This window comes from Choloepus didactylus, assembly GCF_015220235.1.
Source record: "Choloepus didactylus isolate mChoDid1 chromosome 26 unlocalized genomic scaffold, mChoDid1.pri SUPER_26_unloc2, whole genome shotgun sequence".
Classification (NCBI taxonomy): Eukaryota; Metazoa; Chordata; class Mammalia; order Pilosa; family Megalonychidae; genus Choloepus; species Choloepus didactylus.
Window position 1 is genome coordinate 86,934 of NW_023637615.1, and position 21,807 is coordinate 108,740.

The 21,807-nt window shown below is 38.6% G+C and overlaps 1 protein-coding gene across 1 annotated transcript; it reads left to right on the plus strand.

The window, feature by feature from the left end:
• Positions 1-20,787: 20,787 nt before the first annotated feature.
• On the plus strand, positions 20,788-21,174 carry LOC119525756 (dual specificity protein phosphatase 18-like). Its single transcript, XM_037824549.1, has one exon. It carries the CDS (start codon positions 20,788-20,790, stop codon positions 21,172-21,174), a length of 387 nt encoding a protein of 128 aa, XP_037680477.1.
• Positions 21,175-21,807: the final 633 nt, after the last annotated feature.

Sequence of the window (21,807 nt, forward strand, 5' to 3'; positions counted from 1 at the left end):
TTTGTGCCAGAAGGAACAGGGTAGTATATCTGTATAAATAAATGTGAATCGTAGTTTTATAAACACAAAATTGAAATGTAAGGAAAAAATGCATTGGAATCCAAGTTAGCCAGCATGAACTTTAGTAAGCTTTTTCCCATGATCCCTTCCAGGTAAAAAGAAAGATTTTGATAAGTGAAATGTCTAGAAGACATTGACATGAGAAAAGATTTTAATTACTGAATGTGCAATTATTTTTTCACTAACAATGAGGATTCTATGAGAGAGGTAGTGACCTTGGTGGGGGCCCTAGCAAGATGAAATATAATAATTTATTAGTTCTCACTTTTTTAAGGAGCTTATTTATATATGTGTATATCTTATTGATAAGTATTATAAAAAGGAGATACATAGTGTTTATTGTAATAACATCTAACATTAAATGTTAACCTGTTTCTAAACTCTCTCTAAATCTAAGTGGAAAAAACCTAAACTGTCACTAAACTGACTCATTTGGGAAGGGATATAATGGGATGAGCACTGAGGTATCTCCATTTCTTTGGTATTATGTCTGCTTTCAGTTTCCAAACACCATGCAATATCCAGCTGCCCTGAGGCTCAGGCGGAGGTTTCCAGCTTAAGGTCTGGAGCACAGATGCAGGATCTGGAATCACTGTGGAGGCAAAGAAACAGATGGAGGAGAGGTTTCCCTAGGGTTGATGGGTGGGTTACAAGATACAGAAGGCACCTGAGATCATTAACTTGTCTGCACTAAGTTTTGCAAGGCTGTTATTTTCTCTACCTCTGTACACATAGAGTAGTGGCAACCTCAGTGCTCTCCTCAGTTTTTCTGATTTTCCTCAAGTTAGGAAAGCAGTGTAATGCACGTGAACTTGTTGTCTCTCTTCACTTCTTCCTATCTACACTCACATTTCCTTTTTTTTCTGTCTTTCCATTTCTTTGGTGCCTTCTGTGTATTACAGGAAAAGAGAATATATGAAAAGAAACTTGTCATCCTTGAACAGTGTAGGCAGCTGCAGGGAAGAGAAAAATTGTGCATGTACAGGGCCAACAGATTCAGGAACACATCTGTGTGGGGGGAGTCCAGCCTAGAATCAGCTTTATATTTGCCCTCCCCAAGGGTGCAGCCCAAGGCTTCTGCCTTCCAGCCCAGCTCCCTGTCTGGACCATTTGGGGTTATGAAACCTGATTCACTAGTGCATGTGTGTTTGGAGCCAGGGTAATGCTAAATAAAAGTAGGTAATAAGGAGGGTGGGAAAATTTTATAGATAATGTTGTTCCCATGACCTCAATTTTATTGATGAGGCTAGGTCTTTCCAGATAAGAATCATAAAATAAAGATAGAAGGATAAAAGCTACAAAGAGGAGCTTATGAATAAGAAAGAGAGAGATTACCAGAAAGACAGAAACAGGAAATAAGTTACATATGAATTTTCATTCTCTGTATCTGAAGTAGGTCTCTGAGTGGACCAGGGCAGAAATGATGATGGGGTGGCCTTACAAAAGAAAAGGGGAAGTTAGGGTAGATGAGAGAACTCAAGACTCTATTGCTTGTGCCAGGAGGTGACCTGATCCCAGGACACCGTTCTGTCTTCATCACTACATTTCTCTCCAAAGCCTCAAATGCTTCATCTCTGCCATGATGGAGTGGGTCTAGGATTCCAGGGTCCCTTTTCCAGCACTCAAATACTTTTAACTGTTGTCAGCAAGGAATGCCTGTGTATTTTTGTTCCTCTGAGAAGCAGACACTGTCTCCATATTTTTCTATGTGTTATATTGTCTTTTATCCCTTATTCTGTCCCTCACTACCTCCCTTGTTCTTTTTTCTTTCCATATTACTGACCATATGTTTACTCCCTGTCAACTGCCACCTATCATATTGTTCTTTAATATGGGAAAATTGGAGAAAAAATCAAGGGTATAGTGACATGCTGTCCAGTGAATCAATTGATCAAGTAACAAATCCATTCTAACCAGGGAATAACAGTCAGAGGCCTGGAGTTGAGTCAAGTCCCATGGAAGAGAGGCTTGTGGGAGACACTTTGTCCTCACAATATCCCTCTGGGTTTATGAGCCCATTAGAGAGGATGAATTCAAGGTTAGAGGTAAAGTAACTTGTCCAGATTCCCTTCATCTGCAAGTGAGTAAAACAGGGATTCCACAGGAAACACTTAAATAAATGGAAGCTTCTGGGATTTCATCAAGCCTTCAAAGGCCTGGGATTGATGGGTGCCTGGATAGGACTGAGGAAAGGTACAGGGAAGGACAGGACAGAACTGATGGGCTAGAACACTGACTTCTGAGAGGAGCAGGCCCTCCTGGCCCAGCAGCCCCTTCACACAAGGCCTCCTGAAACCTTCCAGACCTTGGATGCTGTTGACAGGGAATTGAACTTAAACCTCTCTCAAGTGGAAGCAATTCCAGGTTTTAATCTAATCCCAGGGATATGCTCCTCATGGCAACTCAAGGACACAGGTGCTTCTATGGTAAGCCCAGAGTAAATATTCTTTATGCCACCCACCCCAGGGAGTTCCTTGAAACCAGGAGTTCACAGGGAGGATAAGACATGGATGCAGTCCTTCTAGACCTTTAAGTGCAGAGGGAGAATCCCTACTTCTCAAACACCATCTGGAAGTCACTGAAAAACTTTGTCCCCAGTCTAGGTGAGAGCCTGAGACAGACTGTGCCCCACCAGGTCCCCTCCATCATAGGTAAACATTAAAACTTCATAGACCATCTCATGTGCTCCATTCCTAAGGGCTGCTAACCAAAGAAAACAAGGGTTTGATAATTGGCCTTGGCAGAGTCATGAGAGTTCAGGTTTTGTGGGAAAGGTAAATCTTGAATATCCTAGCAAGAAAAGATGGTTGTAGAAAGAGTACACTCAAAGTCCATGGTCATAAAACCTATTTCTATTTTATTAAAAATGGAAAGAATGAAGTACACCTCTCTATTTCCCTTATTTTCTGATTTCCCACCCACTTCTTCAGACTCTTGAGTAGCAGTATATCCAAACTGGTCCCAGGAACCCTCTCTCATCAAATCTTCTTGAGTGTTGTTACCTACCTGGATTTTTGTCATCACTGTTGCTTGTGGAGTCATACCTCTGATCCTCAAGCCAATCTTTAGGAACATGAACATTTGCAAGAAAGTTATTGGAGTGGCACATGCATACCTCTCTTTTTCAGTTGAGGACATGCTGGCCACCCAAGATCATCAGGGTCTGTTTCCCTGGGTTCTCAGTCCTTCCCTGGACTCTGTGGAGTCAGAGGCCTTCAATAGGACATTACAGTCAGTTTGCAAATCAGAGAGATGTGGAGAAGGAATCCCTGTTCAACTGTTCACTTCCCTGTTTTGCAAGACAAGTAAAACTCTCACCTACAGTCTTATCAATCTGAAATTCTGACTATTGTGGAAAGGCTCTGTTTTAGATGAGTTCAATGAACAGACCAGAGCCAGGCTCAGGGCAGCTGCCCAGAAAAGTGCATTGTGAGGAAGGAATTTCTCTCTGCATTGTCCATGCCATAACTACTAGCACAAAAGGGTACTGAGGTTTTGAGAAAAAAAAGGATGACAATAGATAACAATAAGTTTTTGCTGCAGATGCCCTGGTCATGTAGTGCTTGCTACCATGAATTGAAATGACAAATGCCACCAAACTTATAGAAGATTAGAGACTCTTCCAGGCAGAAAGTTGTGAAGAAACTGCAGGGAATTTTGATAAAAAGGACCTAACATTTCTAATGAATGGTTTGCTATTGGCTAGATGTGCATTCTGAAAAACAATTCACCTCAAGCTTTCTTGGCTCATATGTTTTAAAGGAAGACAGATATGGATGCTTTTCTCTTATCATAACCATGGTATTTCCTTTTACCACAATACCATGAGCAGACAGTAAAGGCTTGTTCAGAAGTGAGATTTATGACTAAATGGAGGCATTATTAAATCACACTAAGAGGGATTCTGTAACTTTAATTCATTTAGAGCCCTGTTCTAGTTTGCTAATTCTGCCAGAAAGCAAAACACCAGAAATGGATCAGCTTTTATAAGGGGGTTTATTGGTTACAAAGTTACAGTCTTAAGGCAATAAAGTTTCCAAAGTAAGTCATCAACAATTGGTTACCTTCATTGGAGGATGGCCAATTGTGTCTGGAAAATCTGTTAGCTGGAAAGGCACATGGCTAGCATCTGCTCCAAAGTCCTGGTTTCAAAATGGCTTTCTCCCAGGATGTTCCCCTCTAGGCTGCAGTTCCTCAAAAATGTCACTCTTAGTTGTACTTGGGGTATTTGTCCTCTCTTAGCTTCTCTGGAGCAACAGTCTGCTTTCAATGGTCATCTTCAAACTGCCTCTCATCTGTAGTTCCTTTGCTTTCTTCAAAGTGTCCCACTTGGCTGTGTTAGCTTGCTCCTTCTGTCTGATCTTATATAGTGTTCCAGTAATTTAATTCAGACCCACCCTGAATGGGCAGGCTGACATCTCCATGGAAATTATCCAATCAGAGTCATCACCCACAGTTAGGTGGGGCATATCTCCATGGAAACATTCAAAGAATTACTAATTAACACTGATATGTCTGCCCACAAAAAATTACGTCAAAGATAATGGCATTTGGTGGGACATAATACATTCAAACCAGAACAAGCTCTTTGAAGGTTTTCCTGAGTGGGAATGGGATATTTTCCTGGATTATTGAGGTATCCTTGGCATACAATGAACTGAACATTTTTAAGGAGTATAATCTGAAAAATTTTGGGATGTGTATATATCCTGTCAACTTTACACAGAAAATTGACACTATCAGTTGTGCTAGTGTTAGAAAAATCTAGAAAAACATACTAATGAACATATTCACACATACAATCACATATAGACAGACACCACTAATGTGAAACAAGCCCATGCCACCTAAACAGAATCCCACTACACAAGAAACAAGACCAGTGTTCTTACCTAGAATATCCCTCTGCTTCACTGCATCCCAATCTGTATTCCCACTGAGAAGCTGCTATCTGTTGGGGAAGTCCCCTCTAGACTAAAGATAGAAAGGAACACTCACATTCCTTAGATTCTAGATTTTCCCTCTGCAAATGTGTGTTGAGAGAATGTGTACATGGCTGCTTGCTCAAGGAATGCCTGAAATTTCAGAAAAGGAAACACTGTTAGGATCAGAACTGACTCTGTATCCTTGCAGAAAGCTTTTCTCTTTTTTCACATTCAGACTTTGTAATGAATGTTAAAACTTTTAATATTTTCTGCCAGTCTCTGAAACTCTAGTAATTTTTGTTCATCCTTTCTCTCTTCTCTCACTCTTCAATCTTCACTTTTTATCCTTTCTACTGCTCAAACTTCTAGCTCACTCACTTTTTCCTCTTTGTTCTACATGCCATTATTGATCCTATGCAGAGAATTTTTTTATTTAGGATATTTTATGTTCTGATCTAAAATTTCCATTTACATGGTTTTTATTTCTCTTTGCTGAGTATTTTTATCTCCATTCATTTCAGGAGGACTTACCTTTACTTCATTGAGCATAGTTGAGTACCTGCTCTGTCTTCTAATTCTTTCTGAGGTTAATTTTGGACTGTTTCTGTTGGTTGTAATTCTTCTTGAGAATAGGTCAGATTTTTCTCATTCTTCATAAGCTATTGCACAATTTTTGATGATATACTTGTTAGTGTTCTTACTGTGTTGTGATACTCATTCAAGATTGTTTTGACTAGAGGTAGTTTGGATAGTGAGTGTCCTTTATGATTGTTTATGAATTAGAGGATTTGCTTTTCCATTTCTGCCAAAGAGTTGCTGGAATTTTGATAGGTATTATTTTGAATTTGTAAATGGCTTTAGATAGTATTGAAATCTTAATAATATTAAGTCTTCCTATCCTTGAACAATGGACATCTTGCCATATATTTATTATTTTAATTACTTTCATTAATGTCTTATAATTTTCATATACAAGACCTTCACTGCTTGCTTAAATTTATTCTTAGGTGTTTTACTCCCTTTGATGCTATTGTGATTTGGAGTCCATTTTGGGTTGTTCTTTGCTGATGTATAGAAACACAACAGAGTTTTGCATGTTTTTCTTACAAACTGCATTAAAACAACCTCCACCTCCCATCTCTGAAATGAAAATCTTAACACTATATAACTGAACTCTGATTAAGGGACATTAACAAGGGATGTGAGAGGACCTAGCCACAATCACATATGTAAGGAATGAGGTTAGAAAATAGCATTGAAGAAAATACAAAGGCCATCATATTCAGTTTCCTGTCTCATCTGGTCTTCTAAGGGAAGACAGATTCACACTCCATCAGTCACAAGCCCTTCTCAGGCAATAAGATATGCACAACACCTATTAGGCTCATTAATGTTCTGAAAGTAACACATCCCACACCTCTTAATCTCATTAGAGTCCATGTCCAAACTGACATGTATATCTGCTACTTTCCACTGTGGAAATACCCGACAATGTACATTAGAATTGGCAGAAAATGCTATTTTCCAACTATGCTGAATGTCCCACAGTGAATGGATTTTAGATTAGAGTCCTTGGCTACCTATGAATATGCCTCCTTGGATCAGTGGGCTGAGAATAGCCAAAAATGGCAACCTATGTGTTTTCAGTCTAAGAGTTTTTGGGTTTCGGACTAAGAGGCTGTGGTTATCTGTTGACTATGGCCCATATCAAAGGAAGATCTGGGCTGCTTATCAGGTTTTTTTAATAATGGAAGTGCTTACAGGGCCACAACTTATCCTGTGCCTGCAGATTTCCATAATATCATGAGTGAGAGGTAATTTTCAACAGAAGCTCAGCACAGCCACTGAAGACTCACTGTAAATGAAGAGGGCAAAACCAGAAAACAGGGTCCTTATAAATTACAGGAGGTTGTGGTTTTCCCCATGCTCAGCTCCTTGTCCACAAATCTTGAAATGCTGTAGAGGGCACACCATAAGCCACTCTTCTAGTCAAGAGGGGAGCCCCTTTGGACCAACTGTCTAGCATGGAAAAGAAGACAGTAAATCACACCAATGGCTGTGCCTGAGTGAGTGACACAAAGGCAGAACCTCACTCATCACTCTCCCACCCACCCTGTTTCCTTGGTTCTGCTCCACTGCCCACATCAGCTCTCTAATATAGTCTCTCCCTCCTCAGAATTGCCAAGAATTCATGTCCTTGTCTCTGGATCTGCATTTTCTGAGGCTATCACAACTTTTTACCCACCATTTAGAAAGCAAGTGCAAAACAATTGTTAGGTTACTTTTCTTAATTTTTATTAGCCCATAAATTGATTTAGACCAATGATTTTTAAAAAGTTTTATTCAGATATATTCGTATATCCTACAGTCATCCACAGTTTACAGTTATTCACAGTACCATCATATAGTTGTGCATTCATCACTAGAATCAATTTTTGAACATTTACCTTACTCCCAAAAAATAAAAATAAAAGTAAAGAACACCTAAAACATTTCATACACCCATCCCACCATATTTTTCATTTACTTTTTGCCCCATATTTCTGCTTATCTGTCCATATACTGGATAAAGGGGGTGTGAGCCTCCAGGTTTTCACAATTACACAGTCACACCCTGTAAGCAACATAATTATGCAATCACCTTCAAGAATCAAGGCTACTGGTTTGCAGTTCAACAGTTTCAGCTATTTCCTTCATGCTATTCCAATACACTAAAAACTAAAGGGGGATACATATCATGTAAGAATGCCCTCCAGAATGACCTCTTGATTCCATTTGAAATCTGTCAACCACTGAAACTTTATTTTATTTAATTTCAGTTCCCCTATTGGTCAAGAAGATTTTCTCAATCCCATGATGCTGGGAAAAAGTTCATCCCCAGAAGCCACATTCCATGATGCCAGGGAGATTTCCACCCCTGGAGTCCTGTCCTACATTGGACTGAGGACAGTGGTTTCACATGCCATGTGGACTTAGAGAGACAGCCACATCTGAACAACAAAGAGGTTCTATGGGGGAGACACATAGACACAATTATAAATAGGCTTAGCCTTTCCTTTTCAGTGACAAACTTCATAAGGGCAAGCCCCAAGATCAATGGCTCATTCTACTGAATTGTTAGTCTTCAATGTTTTTGAGAATATCAGTAATAACCCAGGTGGGGAAGTCCAGCATTTCTGCAGTTTTTCCCAGTTCCTCAGGGGCTCTCCAAATATATTTTTTATTCTCTGCTGAAATTATTTTGGAATGTATAGGGATTTCATAGTAACCTGTACAAGCCTACCAGATCTCACTTCCTATTCAAAGTTCCATGTAATTATGGTGTTTGAATAAACTTGACCATACAAGTTAAATTACTCAGTGTGCTGCAGAAAATATAGATCCTGTGCTAAATAAACATCTCTTCCCTTGGTCTCACACAGAAGTTGAAGTTCTAAAACAGTCAATATGATCTTGTGTCCTTTGGCCAGATTTGCCTTAGCCCTAACCAGATCTGTTTCATTGATATCTTTAATTGAAGTCTGAACTCTTTCAGCTTAACAGATGCCATATGAGGCAATACTGTCATTCATGACTGCTGACTCTAGCTCTGAGTTTCAGGTGTTACATGGATACTCAAAGTACCAGAGAATGATCAGCTTATTCACAAAGAGCTCAGCATCTCAGAATTTAGGGATAACCATTACAACTCAGGAAAAGATGTTACTGCTATTGCAAGAGATTACAATATAGGGGCCATTACAGTAGGTGCTCTCCTGATAAGCTGTGGTCTAAGATTCAATTCTCAGAGCTTACATGTTATAGTTAATCCATATTAGTGAGACATTATGAGGTTTGTCTTTTCATTTCTGGCATACTTCACTCAGAATGCTGTCCTAAAATATCCATTCACCTAGTTGTTTTTCTCACAGCCTCATTTCTTCTTACACCTGCTCAGTATTCTATAGTGTGCATACTCCACAGTTCACCAGTTTTATTCATCAGTTGATGTACCCTTAGGCCACCTCCACCCATTGCAAATCATGAATACTGCCTCCATAAACACAAGTAAGCAAATGTCCATTTGTGTTCCTGCACTCATATTTTCCAATTATATGCCCCCTAATGAAGTTGCAGGATCTTGTGGCACCCACATACTTAGCTTCCTGTGGAACTTCCACACTATCATCCAGATAGCCTACACCATTTTAATTCCCTACCAACAATAAATAGGTACATCACTCTCTCCATGTTTTCCCCAGCACTTACTTCCCTCTTCTTGTATTTTCCCTGTAATTTTTAGAGATATATTCCCATACCATACAATTATCCACAGTGTACAATTAGTTTTTCACAATATCATCTTATAGTTGTGCATTCATTACCACAATCAGCAATTGAACATATTCATTATTTCAAAAAAATTAATGAATAATGAAAATTTAAAAATTAAAATACCATACAATACAATTTAATAATAAGGTCAGAAAACATCACCACTACCAAGAATATCATACCCTTTCTTATATTTCCCTCTCATAGACATTTAGCTTTGGAATATTGCCTTTGTTATATTTAATGGATATTACAATGTTACTGTTAACTATAGACTCCTGTTTGCTTTGATTATGTTTCTCCCAATACCATCCCTTTTTCAAAACCTTGCAAGGTTGAGATTCATTTGTTCTCCCACATGTAAGAACATTTTATCTTTGTACATTTATTCACCATCATTAACCACTCTAGGTTTCACTTAGTTATACATTCCAGTCTTTATTGTCTGTCTTTCCTTCTGGTGTCATACTTGCCTCTAGCAATCCTCTTTCAGCTTTACTCACAGACATCTTTTCTCAGTGTTCTTAAAATATTCTGCTACTATCACACAGTACTATGCTATCCATTTCTGGCTCTATACAGTCAAATCATGTTGAACATTTACTCCTTTAGCCTCAAATGCTGATCTTTACCCTCTGTCTCCTGTATTCTCAGCTTTTGACTCTCAAAGTTTGCACATTAATGTTAGTTTATGTAAATGAGATCATACAATATTTGTCCTTTTGTTTTTGGCTAGCTTCCCTCAACATATGGTCCATAAGGTACATCCACATTACTGTATGTTCAGAACTTTGTTCTGTTTTACAGCTGCATAATATTCCATCATGTCTATATACCACAGTTTATCCTCTCATCCATTGATGGAAAAGTGGGCTGTTTCCATCTCTTGGTAATCATGAATAATGCCATTATAAATGGTTTACAAATGTTCATTCAAATCTTAGCTTTCAGTTCCTCTGAGTGTAAACCTAGTGATAGAATTGATGGCTCATATGGCAGTTCTATACTTAGCTTCTATACTTAGCTTCCTGAGGAACTGCTACACTGCCTTCAGACAGACTGCACCATTCTACATTCCCACTAACAGTGCACAAGTTTGCCTCTTTGTACACATCCGCTCCAGCACTTGTGTTTTTCAGTTTTGTTGATAATGGCCATTCTGGTAGTTGTGAGATACCTCATTGTGTTTTTTTTTTTCAATTTATCTTATGCAATTTTATTGAGACATAATCACATAACATACACTCATTCAAAGTTCATAGCCAGTTGTTCATAGTCTCCTCATATAGTTGTGCATACATCACCATAATCAAACTTTCAACATTATCATTATGCAAAAAAATAAAATAATTAGTAAAGATTAAAGTAAGAAAAGAACATCCAAAACAACTCATTTCCCTCCTACCCCCATTGTTCATTTACTTTTTACATATCATTTAATTGGGATATATATATATATATATGCACACCCTACAGTCATCCACAGTGTACAATTATTCACAGCACCATTATACTTTCATGTGTTCATTACTGGATTCATTTTTTTCTTTTTTAGTGCACTTTTATTGAGATATAGTCACACACCACACTGTCCATCCAAAATATACAAACAGTGGCTCACAGTATTATCATATAGTTGTGCATTTATCACCACAGTCAAATTAAAAAAAAAAAACTTTCTATTTTGAAATACTTTCAAACCTACAGGAGTGTTACAAAAATAATACAAAACCCATACGGAGGACTTTAACACATCCCTGTCCCCCCAGATACCCAGATCCATCAGTTTTAACATTTGCCACATTTGTCTGTCATTCTATCTATTCATCAAGCTATCAATTCATCTTTCTGTCCATCTATCTGTGTCTGTCACTATGTTTTCTGAACACTTGAGAATAGGTTGTATACATGATCATCCTTGAACAGTTAATACAGCCATAAGCATTTCTAAGAACAAGGATATTCACTTAATGTAACCTTAAGTGCAGTTATCAAGTTGAAGAAATTTAACATAGATGAGAAGCTTACAGTTTATGTTCAACTTTTTCACATATCTCAAAAATGTCATTTTATTCTCTTTCTCCTCCATTATTAGATCCTGTGCATGACCACAATTGCATTTATTTTTTTAATATTCATTTTATTGAGATATATTCACATACCATGCAGTCATACAAAACAAATCATACATTTGGTTGTTCACAGTATCATTACATAGTTGTACATTCATCACCAAAATCAATCCCTGACACCTTCATTACCACACACACAAAATAACAAGAATAATAATTAAAGTGAAAAAGAGCAATTAAAGTAAAAAAGAACACTAGGTGCCTTTGTCTGTTTGTTTTTCTCCTTCCCCTATTTTTCTACTCATCCATCCACAAACTAGACAAAGGGGAGTGTGGTCCTTATGGCTTTCCCAATCCCATTGTCACCCCTCATAAGCTGCATTTTTATACAATTGTCTTCAAGACTTATGGGTTCTGGGTTGTAGTTTGATAGTTTCAGGTATCTACTACCAGCTACCCCAATTCATGAGAACCTAAAAAGGGTTGTCTATATTATGTGTAAGAGTGCCTACCAGAATGACCTCTCAGCTCCTTTTGGAATTTCTCTGCCACTGAAGTTTGCTTCATTTCCATTCACATCCCCTTTTTGGTCAAGAAGATATTCTCCATCCCATGATGCTGAGTCTACATTCCTCCCTGGGAGTCGTATTCCATGTTGCCAGGGAGATTCACTCCTCTGGGTGTCTGATCACACATAAGGGGGAGGGCAGTGATTTCACCTGCCATGTTGACTTAGCTAGAGAGAGAGGGCCACATCTGAGCAACAAAGAGGCATTCGGGAGGAGGCTCTTAGGCACAATTATAGGGAAGCCTAGCCTCTCCTTTGCAGCAACAGACCTCCCAAGTTCAAATCCTGTGGTAGAGGGCTCAATTCATCAAACCACCAGTCCCCTATGTCTGTGGGCATGTTAGCAACCATCACGGTGGGGCAGGCCAATACCCCTGCATTCTCCACCAGCCCCTCAAGGGGGCTCTGCATATTTTTGTCATTTTTTTTTTAGACTTTTTTTTTAAATCAACTGTATGAAAAATAAAAAAATAAAAAAATTTAGAAAAACATACAATCTATGTCATTTATTTCTGCTTCAATCCTCTTTATTTCTTTTCTTCTACTTGGTTTAGGACGGCTTTATTGTTCATTTTCTAACTTCTTCATTTGCTTCATTATGTCTTTGATTTTGGCTCTTTCTTCCTTTTTAATGTATGCATTTAGTGCTATAAATTTCTCCCTCAGTACTGCTTTTGCTGCATCCCATAGTTTTGGTATGTTGTGTTCTCATTTTCTTTCATATCTATATATCTAGCAATTTCTTTTACTATTTCTTCTTCAACCCACTGATTGTTTTAGGAGTGTGTGGTTCATCGTCCAGGTATTTGTGAATTTTCTAAGTCTCTGATGGTTATTGACTTCTAATTGTATTCCATTGTCGTCAGAGTATGTGCTTTGAACAGTTTCAAATTTTTTAAATTTATTGAGGCTTGTTTCATATCCCAGCATATGATCTATCCTGGAGAAAGTTCCATGAGCAGTAGAGAAAAATGTGTATCCTGGTGATTTGGGATGTAATGTTCTATATATGTCTATTAAATCCAATTCATTTATCAGATTTTTTATGTTTTAAATTTCCTTATTTGTCATCTGTTTGGTTGATCTATCTATAGGAAAGAGTGATGTGTTGAAGTCTCCCACAATTATTGCAGAAACATCAATTGCTTCCTTTATTTTTGCCAGTGTTTGTCCCATGTATTTTGTGTCACTTTGGTTGCTGTATAAACATTTATGATTGTTATCTCTTCTTGTTGAATTGCCCCTTTTATTAGTATGTAGTGGTCTTCTTTGTCTCTCATAATGTCCTTGCATTTAAAAGTCTATTTTATCAGAGATTAATATTGTTACTCCTGCTTTCTTTTGGCTGTAGGTTGCATGAAATACTTTTTGCATCCTTTTCCTTTCAATTTCTTTGGGTCCCTGTGTCTGAGATGAGTCTCTTGTAAACAACATATTGATGGTTAATTTTTTTGATCCATTCTGCCAATCTATATCTTTTGCTTGGGGATTTCATCCATTTACCTTCAACATTATTACTGTGAAGGCATTTCTTTAATTAGCCATCTTTCCCTTTGGTTTATGTTTGTCAGATATATTTTCCCCCTCTCCCTTAATGTCCTTTAATGTACCCATACTAAGTCTCTTTAGTACTGAACATTTCTCCATATCTCTCTCTCCTTTGTTTGTTTCCCTGTCAGTGGGGCTCTTTAGTATCTCAACTAGGGCATGTGTTTTGTCAGCAATTTCTCTAAGCATTTGTGAAAAATTTAAGCTCTCTCTCAAATTTGAAGGAGAGCTTTGCTGGATAAAGAATTCTTAGTTGGCAATTTTTCTCTCTCAGAATTTTAAATATGTCATGTCACTGCCTTCTTGCCTCCATGATGGCTGCTGAGTAATCACTACTTAATCTTATGCTGTTTTGTTTGTGTGTGGTGAATTACTTTTCTCTTGCTACTTTCAGAACTTTCTTCTTCTCTTCCATATTTGACAGTGTGATCTTAATATGTGTTGGAGTGGGCTTATTTGGATTTATTCTATTTGGAGTCCAGTGGGCATTTATTATTTGTGTATTTATGGTGTTTAGAAGGTTTGGGAACTTTTCCTCAACAATTTCTTTGAATACTCTTCCTAGACCTTTACCCTTCTCTTCCCCTTCTGGAACACCAATGAGTCTTATATTTGGACATTTTGTTATCTGTCACATCCCTGAGCTCCATTTCAATTTTTTCAATTGTTACCCCATTCTTTCTTTTGTTCATTCATTTTCCATTCTGTTGTCCAACAGGTCACTCATTTGCTGTTCAACTTCCTGTAGTCTTGTACTATGAGTATCCAGAATCTTTTTAATTTGGTCATCAATTTCTTTTATTTACATAAGATTGTCTATTTTTTATTTATTCTTGCAATTTCTTCTCTATGCTCTTCTAGGGTCTTCTTGATGTCCTTTATATCCTGTGCCATGATCTCACTGCTTATCTTTAGTGCTTTGACTAATAACTCCAAGTACTGTGTCTCCTCTGATCTTTTGATTTGGTTTTTTGGGCTTTGTTTATCCATATCATCTGGTTTTTACATATGCTTTAAAATTTTCTGTTGTTTTTGGCTTCTTGGCATTTCCTAGACTTGATAGGTTTCTTTTAGGATCTGTAGACCAATTAAAAGCTTTATCTCTAATTTGTCAGATCTACAGCTTCATAGAGTACACTTTAACCAGTAGGTGGCATCTGTGAGACACCTATTCCTCTAAAGCCAGTTCTCTCCCACTTTGTCTTGTGGTAAATGGGGGTGTGAGTCTTGTGGGGGTCCAATTGTTGCATCAAGATTTCATGTGTAGTTGGTGTTGCCTGCCCTGCATATGGGGTGTGTGCCTGAGTGGTTAGGCAGGGGGTGCAGCTTTTGTAATCAAATCTCTTAGGTGTTCCTGGAGATTTAAAGCTGTTGCATTAGTCTAATACATCAGTTCAGCCTTGCCACAGTTTGTCTCTGCCACTGGCCCACAAGTCCTTGGTTTTGGTGTATGGTCCCTGGGACTTGTGAGTGGGTCCCTCTTCCAAGCCATGCACTACTAGGTCTTCTGTTAAGGGATGACTGTGCTAAATCACAAGTGAGTGCTGTCCCCCAAGGGAGGTTCTGGGCTCAGGGCTGTGTAGGGGCATTCCCAGTCTGCTGAAAGGATGGCTGAATGGGGCATGTTAATTTCCCCCTTTTCACACAGCTCCACCTTCCCAGCTCTGGGACAATTAGCTGAGGATGCAGGAAAGGCTATTGTCCATACCAAATATTGTGGTGTGAGTGTGTGTTGTTACCCTTCCCATCACTCTGTGTTGTTTGGGAGCAGCTCTAGGCTGGGGTGCTGGTGCCAGGCAGGAGTGTTCCCTCCCCACAAGGAAGATGACTATAAGGGGATGCCTCCCTTTTCTTTGGAAGTTGTGGTGTTCAGCAAATTTTCTGCCACTGGACTTATTGTCTTGTGTGTCAGAGCTCTCTTAGCTCTGGTTTTGTCTGGGCCCAAATTGCAAGTCTTTGAAGCTTTGTGTAATGGGCTTCATGGAGTAATTGTTTTAGAAAAAGAATAAAAGATTAAAAAAAGGCCCTCCTTGCAGATCTAATGGGCCATTGAAATGCTAAGAGAGAAGGAGATTAGGGCCATTAAGTAACAATCAAGAAAGCAGAGAAACAGCTCTTCAGACAAGGAAACTCACCTTCTGGATTTGCTTATGAGCCTGACTCTGCCTGTGCCCTGCCCTTCACTGTTCTATGTTCACCAGAACTCCAAAAAGTCTCTGTTTTTATTTTTGGGTTTTCCTTGCTGTTTTTGCTAGCCCTAGCTCCTCTCCACTGGGCTGACTTCTCCCAGATTCTCAGGTGTCTTTTTTCAGTCTATCTATGTTCGGAATTTGGACCAGCCATTTGAGGTTTCAATAAGAGCCAAAACTGCATTTCTCCCTCCTTGTTCCCAGCACCAATGGTCCCTCTTCCCATGGGACTGAGCCTGGCATGGAGGGAAATGGGTCCCTTGGCTGTAAGAACTTACAGATTTTGCTGAGTTCAGCTATTGCATGCATCCATGAGTGCTGTACAAAGTGTGCCCAAAGTCAAATTGCTCTCTGGTGTCTGGTCCATGCAGTTCCTGGCTTTCTACCTACTGCCTGGGAGGAGTAACTAAAACCTACACCTCACCCTTCTGCCATCTTGCCCTGTCCCTCTGAAGATCATTTTTAAAGTCTTTTTCTGAGATGACCAAAGTTTCATATTCTTTGTTCATTGTTTCCAATATTGTTTTTTTTGGTTTTAATTTATTAATTTATTTTGCAGGAATATTTGACTCCTTGAATATATAATCTTTGGCAGTACAGTGCATGCATTGCCTTTTAAAATGCCTTTGTACTCTCAAAGCAACTGGGAAAGAGCAGCCTCTTCAATAAATGGTGTTTGAGAACTGGATATTCATTTCCAAAAGAATGAAAGAGGATGCCTATCTCACACCTTATTCAAAAGATAACTCAAAATGGATCAAAGACCTAAACATTAGCACCAAGACCATAAAACTCTTAGAGTAAAATGTAGGGCAATATCTTAGATCATTTGATAGAGGGTGGTTTATTAGACCTCACACCCAAGGTGTTAACAATCAAAGAAAAAATAGAGAAATGGGAGCTCCTGAAAATTAAGCACTTTTGTACATCAAAGGACTTTGTCAGAGAAGTAAAAAGGCAACCTACACAATGGGAGATGATATTTGGAAACCACATATCAGATAAGGATTTAATATCCCAAATATATAAAGGAATCCTACATCTCAATAACAGAAAGACAAACAATCCAATTAAAAAATGGGCAAAAGACATGGGTAGACATTTTTCTGAAAAGGAAATACAAATGGCTCAAAAACATATGAAAAAATGCTCAAGTTCACTGGCTATTAAGGAAATGCAAATCAAAACCACAATGAGATATCTCACACCTACCAGAATGGCCATTATCCAAAAAAGCAGAAAATGATAAGTGCTAGAGAGGATGTGGTGAAAGAGGGACACATATTCATTGTTGGTGGGAATGTAGAATGGTGTAACCACTCTGGAAGACAGTGTGGAGGTTCCTCAGGAAGCTAAGTATAGATTTGCTTTATGACCCAGCTATTCCATTGCTAGGTATATACTGAGAAGAACTGAAACTTAAGGCACAAACATTTGTAAACTGATGTTTATTGCAGCATTATTCATGATTGCCAAGAGATGGAAACAGCCCAAATATCCTTCAATGGATGAGTGGATAAACAAACTCTGGTATATACACATGATGGAATACTATGCAGCTGCAAGACAGAACAAAGACATTGTTCATATAATAATGTGGATGAACCTTGGGGACACTATGTTGAGTGAAGTTAGCCAGAAACAAAAGCACAGATTCTGTATGGTCTCACTAATATTAACAGACACTAATGAACCAACATTGGGAGTTAAAAGCTGACAACACAGGTAGTCAGGAGATAGAAAGAAGGCAGAGACCAGGCATTTGATGCTGAAGGACTACAGAATGTTTAGGATTGATTGTATAGATCCAGAAGTAGATAGCATAATACTGTGTGATAGTAGCATAGAATTTTAAGTTCACTAAGCAAAGATGTCTGTGAGTAAAGCTGAAAGAGGTGGGATAGGAGAATGTATGACACCAGAGGTAAAGATAGATGATAAAGAAGGGGATTGTATAAATTGGAAAAAACTGGAGTGACCAATGACTCTTACTAAATATACAAATATAAAAATGTTTTTGCATGTGGGAGAGCAAATGAATGTCAACCATGTAGAGTGTTGAAAAAGGGATTATATTCAGTAAAATACATAATCAAAGCACACTGGAGTCTATGGTCAACAGTAACATTGTAATATACCTCCATTAAATGTAACAAAGGCAATATGCAAATGCTAAGTGTATATGAGAGGGGGATATAGGGGAAGAATATGGGATTCATGGTAGTGGTGTTATTTTCTGTCCTTACTATTATATTGTACTTTATGACATGTTATTTTTGTTTTTATTGTCTTTTTTATTTCTAAAAAAAGAATTTTGCTTGTAGTAATCAATATGTTCAAGTGCTGATTGTGGTGATAAATGTACAGCTTTATGATGATAGTATGAACAACTGATTGTACACTGTGGATAAATGTATGGCATATGAATATAACTCCATAAAATTGTAGGAAAAAATATTTATAGGAGTAAAGGTGTTGGAGAAAGCATGGTGAGAGGGATGTATCTATCTACTGTTGATGAGCAGGTAGAATGGTGTAGCCTTTCTGAGGGTCAGTGTGGTGTTTCCACAAAAAGTATGTGGGGAACATAAGGTCCTGCATCCTCATTATGGGGTATGTCATTTGAAGATCTGAGAGCAGAGGCATGAATGGACATTTACAAACTTTTGTTCATGGAGAGAGTAATCATGATTTGCAATGGGTGAAGGTGATCTAAGAGTACATAGACTGAGGAACAGAATGGTGAACTGTGGCATGTGCATACAATGGAATATTGAGCAACTATGACAAGGAGTGAAGCTGTGAGACACACAACGATGTGAATGGATCCTGTACATAGTATTTGAGTGAAATATGCCAGAAGAAAAGGTAAACACCATAATGCCTCACCAATATGGACTAACTACAACGTGTAAACTCAAAATTAAATCTTAGAACATAGCCTAACATGGACATGATTATTGTAATAGTCCTTAGATTGTAAGCTCTTAGAGCAGTCCACTCTATTCCCGAATTGCAATGCCTATCTCTAAACTTTGAGATGCTGATCCCTTAGTGTGTAATCTGATTGGTCTCTGGAACAATGGGTATCTCTGAGACACCTGAAAGTCAGAGCTAGAGCTCACAGATATGAATGTTAGTATTAGTGCATGCAGAAACTGTTAAAAAAAAAAAAAGATGAAAAAGAACCCAGACTTCAATTAGTGATATGAATGAAGCACATCTGGTTAAGACTAGGGCAAACCAGTCCAAAGGGTAAAGGTCAAAACTGTCTGTGTTTTAAAACTTCAACTGCCATATGAGACAAAGGGAGGAGATGTCTACTTGGTGCAGTATCTATATTTTCTAAACAGTATGACTCTATGGTTGATTTGTTCAAACACCACAATTACATGGAAATTTGAATAGGAAGTGAGATATGGTAGGTTAGTATAGGTTAAAGTGAAATAGTGACACATCCCAAATTAATTTGGACAGAGAATAAAAAATATATTTACAGCCTCCCCCCCACCCCAAGGAGATTGGGGAAGGTGCAGAAGTGTTGGACTTCCTCACCTGGACTGGTGCTGATGCCACAAACATTGGGCCTGGTGGTTTGATGTGCCAAGCCCTTGGTTGTGCGACTTGCCCTTATGAAGCTTGTTGCTGTAAAGGAGAGCCTAAACTTGCATATAATTGTGCCTAAGAGTCTCCCCTTGAGTACCTCTTTTTTGCTCAGAGGTGGCCCTATCTCTCTCTAACTGAGCCACCTCAGCAGGTGAACTTACAGGGGTGTAAATCTCCCTGGCAATGCAGGATATGACTCCTGGGGATGAATCTGGACCTGGCATTGTGGGATTGAGAATATCTTATTGACCAAAAGGGGGATGCAAAATGAGATGAAATAGTTTCAGTGTCTGAGAGATTTCAAATGGAGTCGAGTGGTGACTCTGGTGGAAATTCTAGGCACTATATAGATAACACCTCTTAGGTTTTAATGTATTGGTATAGCTGGAAGTAATTACCTGAAATTACCAAACTCCAACCCAGCAGTCTGGACTCCTGAAGATGATTATATAATAAGGTAGATTACAAGGGGTAACAGTGTGCTTGTGAAAACCTTGTAGATCACACCCCCTTAATCTAGTGTATGGATGGATGAGTAGAAAAATGGGGATAAAAACTAAATGACAAATAGGATGGGATAGAGGGATGGTTTGAGTGTTCTTTTTTACTTTTATTTTTTATTCTTATTCTGATTCTTTCTGATGTAAGGAAAATGTTCAGAAATAGATTGTGGTGATGAATGCATAACTATATGATCATACTGTAAACAGTTGATTTATACCATGGATGATGGTATGGTATGTGAATAAATTTCAATAAAACTGAATTTAAAAAATAAATAAATAAATGCAAGACCCAGAAATTGTGCAGGTTAAAACAAAAGTAATGCCTTTTTAATAGTAAAATGTATTAAATTACAAGTACCCACATATAAAAAAATTATTGAAGTCAAGATTATCTTCAGGGAATATCATTTGCATATTCTGTATGTTTAATTGTGTTTCTTTCAATCCCTGTCATATAACCGGCAGAGGCAATAAAATTTTCAGTGAAATTGTCAAAACTATATAAAAAATAAAATAATATAAAGAGCAGTCACTGCATGGTGGCTGCAGAAGCCAGGGCAATCTCAGGCTCACTGTGACTGATGGACTTGGCAGTTTTGCTGATCACATCCTCCACACTCACACTCTCACACTAGACTTGGCTGCATGGCTGCATCTTGATGGAACCCACCTGCCCACCCTCTGGAGTGCTGCCCTGATCTGGCCCAGAGAAGAAGACATATGGTTATCATTTATAGAGGACTCACTTTGTGGAAGTCTCTGTATTATTCACCTAGATTATCACTGAATACTCATGACCTCCTTAGAAACCTAGCAGAAAGCTGCAGAACTCTCCACTCAGAGACCACTGCCCACCTCCTTGAAGAGAATATTGGGCTGGCCTACCAGGTTCAGTTCTCACAGCTCTTGGTCAACATTCTCTAATGAATTACCAGCAGCCTGCACATCAGCAATGGGAAGGCCACTAACTGCAAGCTCTTGCTGTCAAGCAGTAACATCATGTATGTCATCAATATCTCAGGACAGGTAGTGAACACCTTCTATGGGGACATTCAGAATGTGCAAGTGACTGTGGTTGATGCAACCAATGTGGAACTCTATGACTTCTTTCATCCCATTGCCAATAACAAGCACACTTTGGGGTTGAGTAATGCCACCCCCTGCTTCACTGTACCACCTATGGAGTCACTTGGTAACACTCAGCCTTGCCTTTCTCATGAAGTACACCATGTCCCTGTTTCTTGCCTACATATGGACCAAGTCATACCAGCCCATCATCTAGCCCAGCAAAAGTTTGTGGAGCTTATCCATGATGAGTTCCAGCTCTTTGGCAAGAACAAGGTGTACATGGTCAACTCTCAAAGGGGTGTGATTCCTGACATCTAAGAGAATGAGGTCTTTTGATGGTTCCCCAGTGAGCCATCCTGGCCAGTCCCTGGGCCAGGGAAGGAGCAGCATATATCCCATTGACCTGCACTGACTCGTGAGCTTGAACATTCTACTTTTGCTGATGCCTTCCTATCCATGAACATGGAATATTTTCTATCTTTTAAGGTCCCCTTCTATTTCTTTTAGTAGAGTTATGTAGCTTTCCTTGAATAGTTCTTTTACATCTTTGGTTAAGTTTATTCCTAGGTACTAGATTTTTCTTTTTTGGTTGCTATTGAGAATGATATATTTTTCTTGAGTGTCTCTTCAGTTTGTTCATTTCTAGCATATAGAAACTATACTGACTTATGTGCATTAATCTTGTATCCTGCTCCTTTGCTAAATTTATTAGCTCTAGTAGCTGTATCATTGATTTCTTGGGGTTTTCCAGATATAAGATCATATCATCTGCTAACAATGACACTTTTACTTCTTCCTTTCCAATTTGGATGCCTTTTGTTACTTTGTCTTGCCAGATTGCCCTGGCTAGCACTTCCAGCACAATGTTGAACAACAGTGGTGATAGCGGGCATCCTGGTCTTGTTCCTGATCTTAGATGGAAGGCTTTCAGTCTCTCACCATTGAGTACTA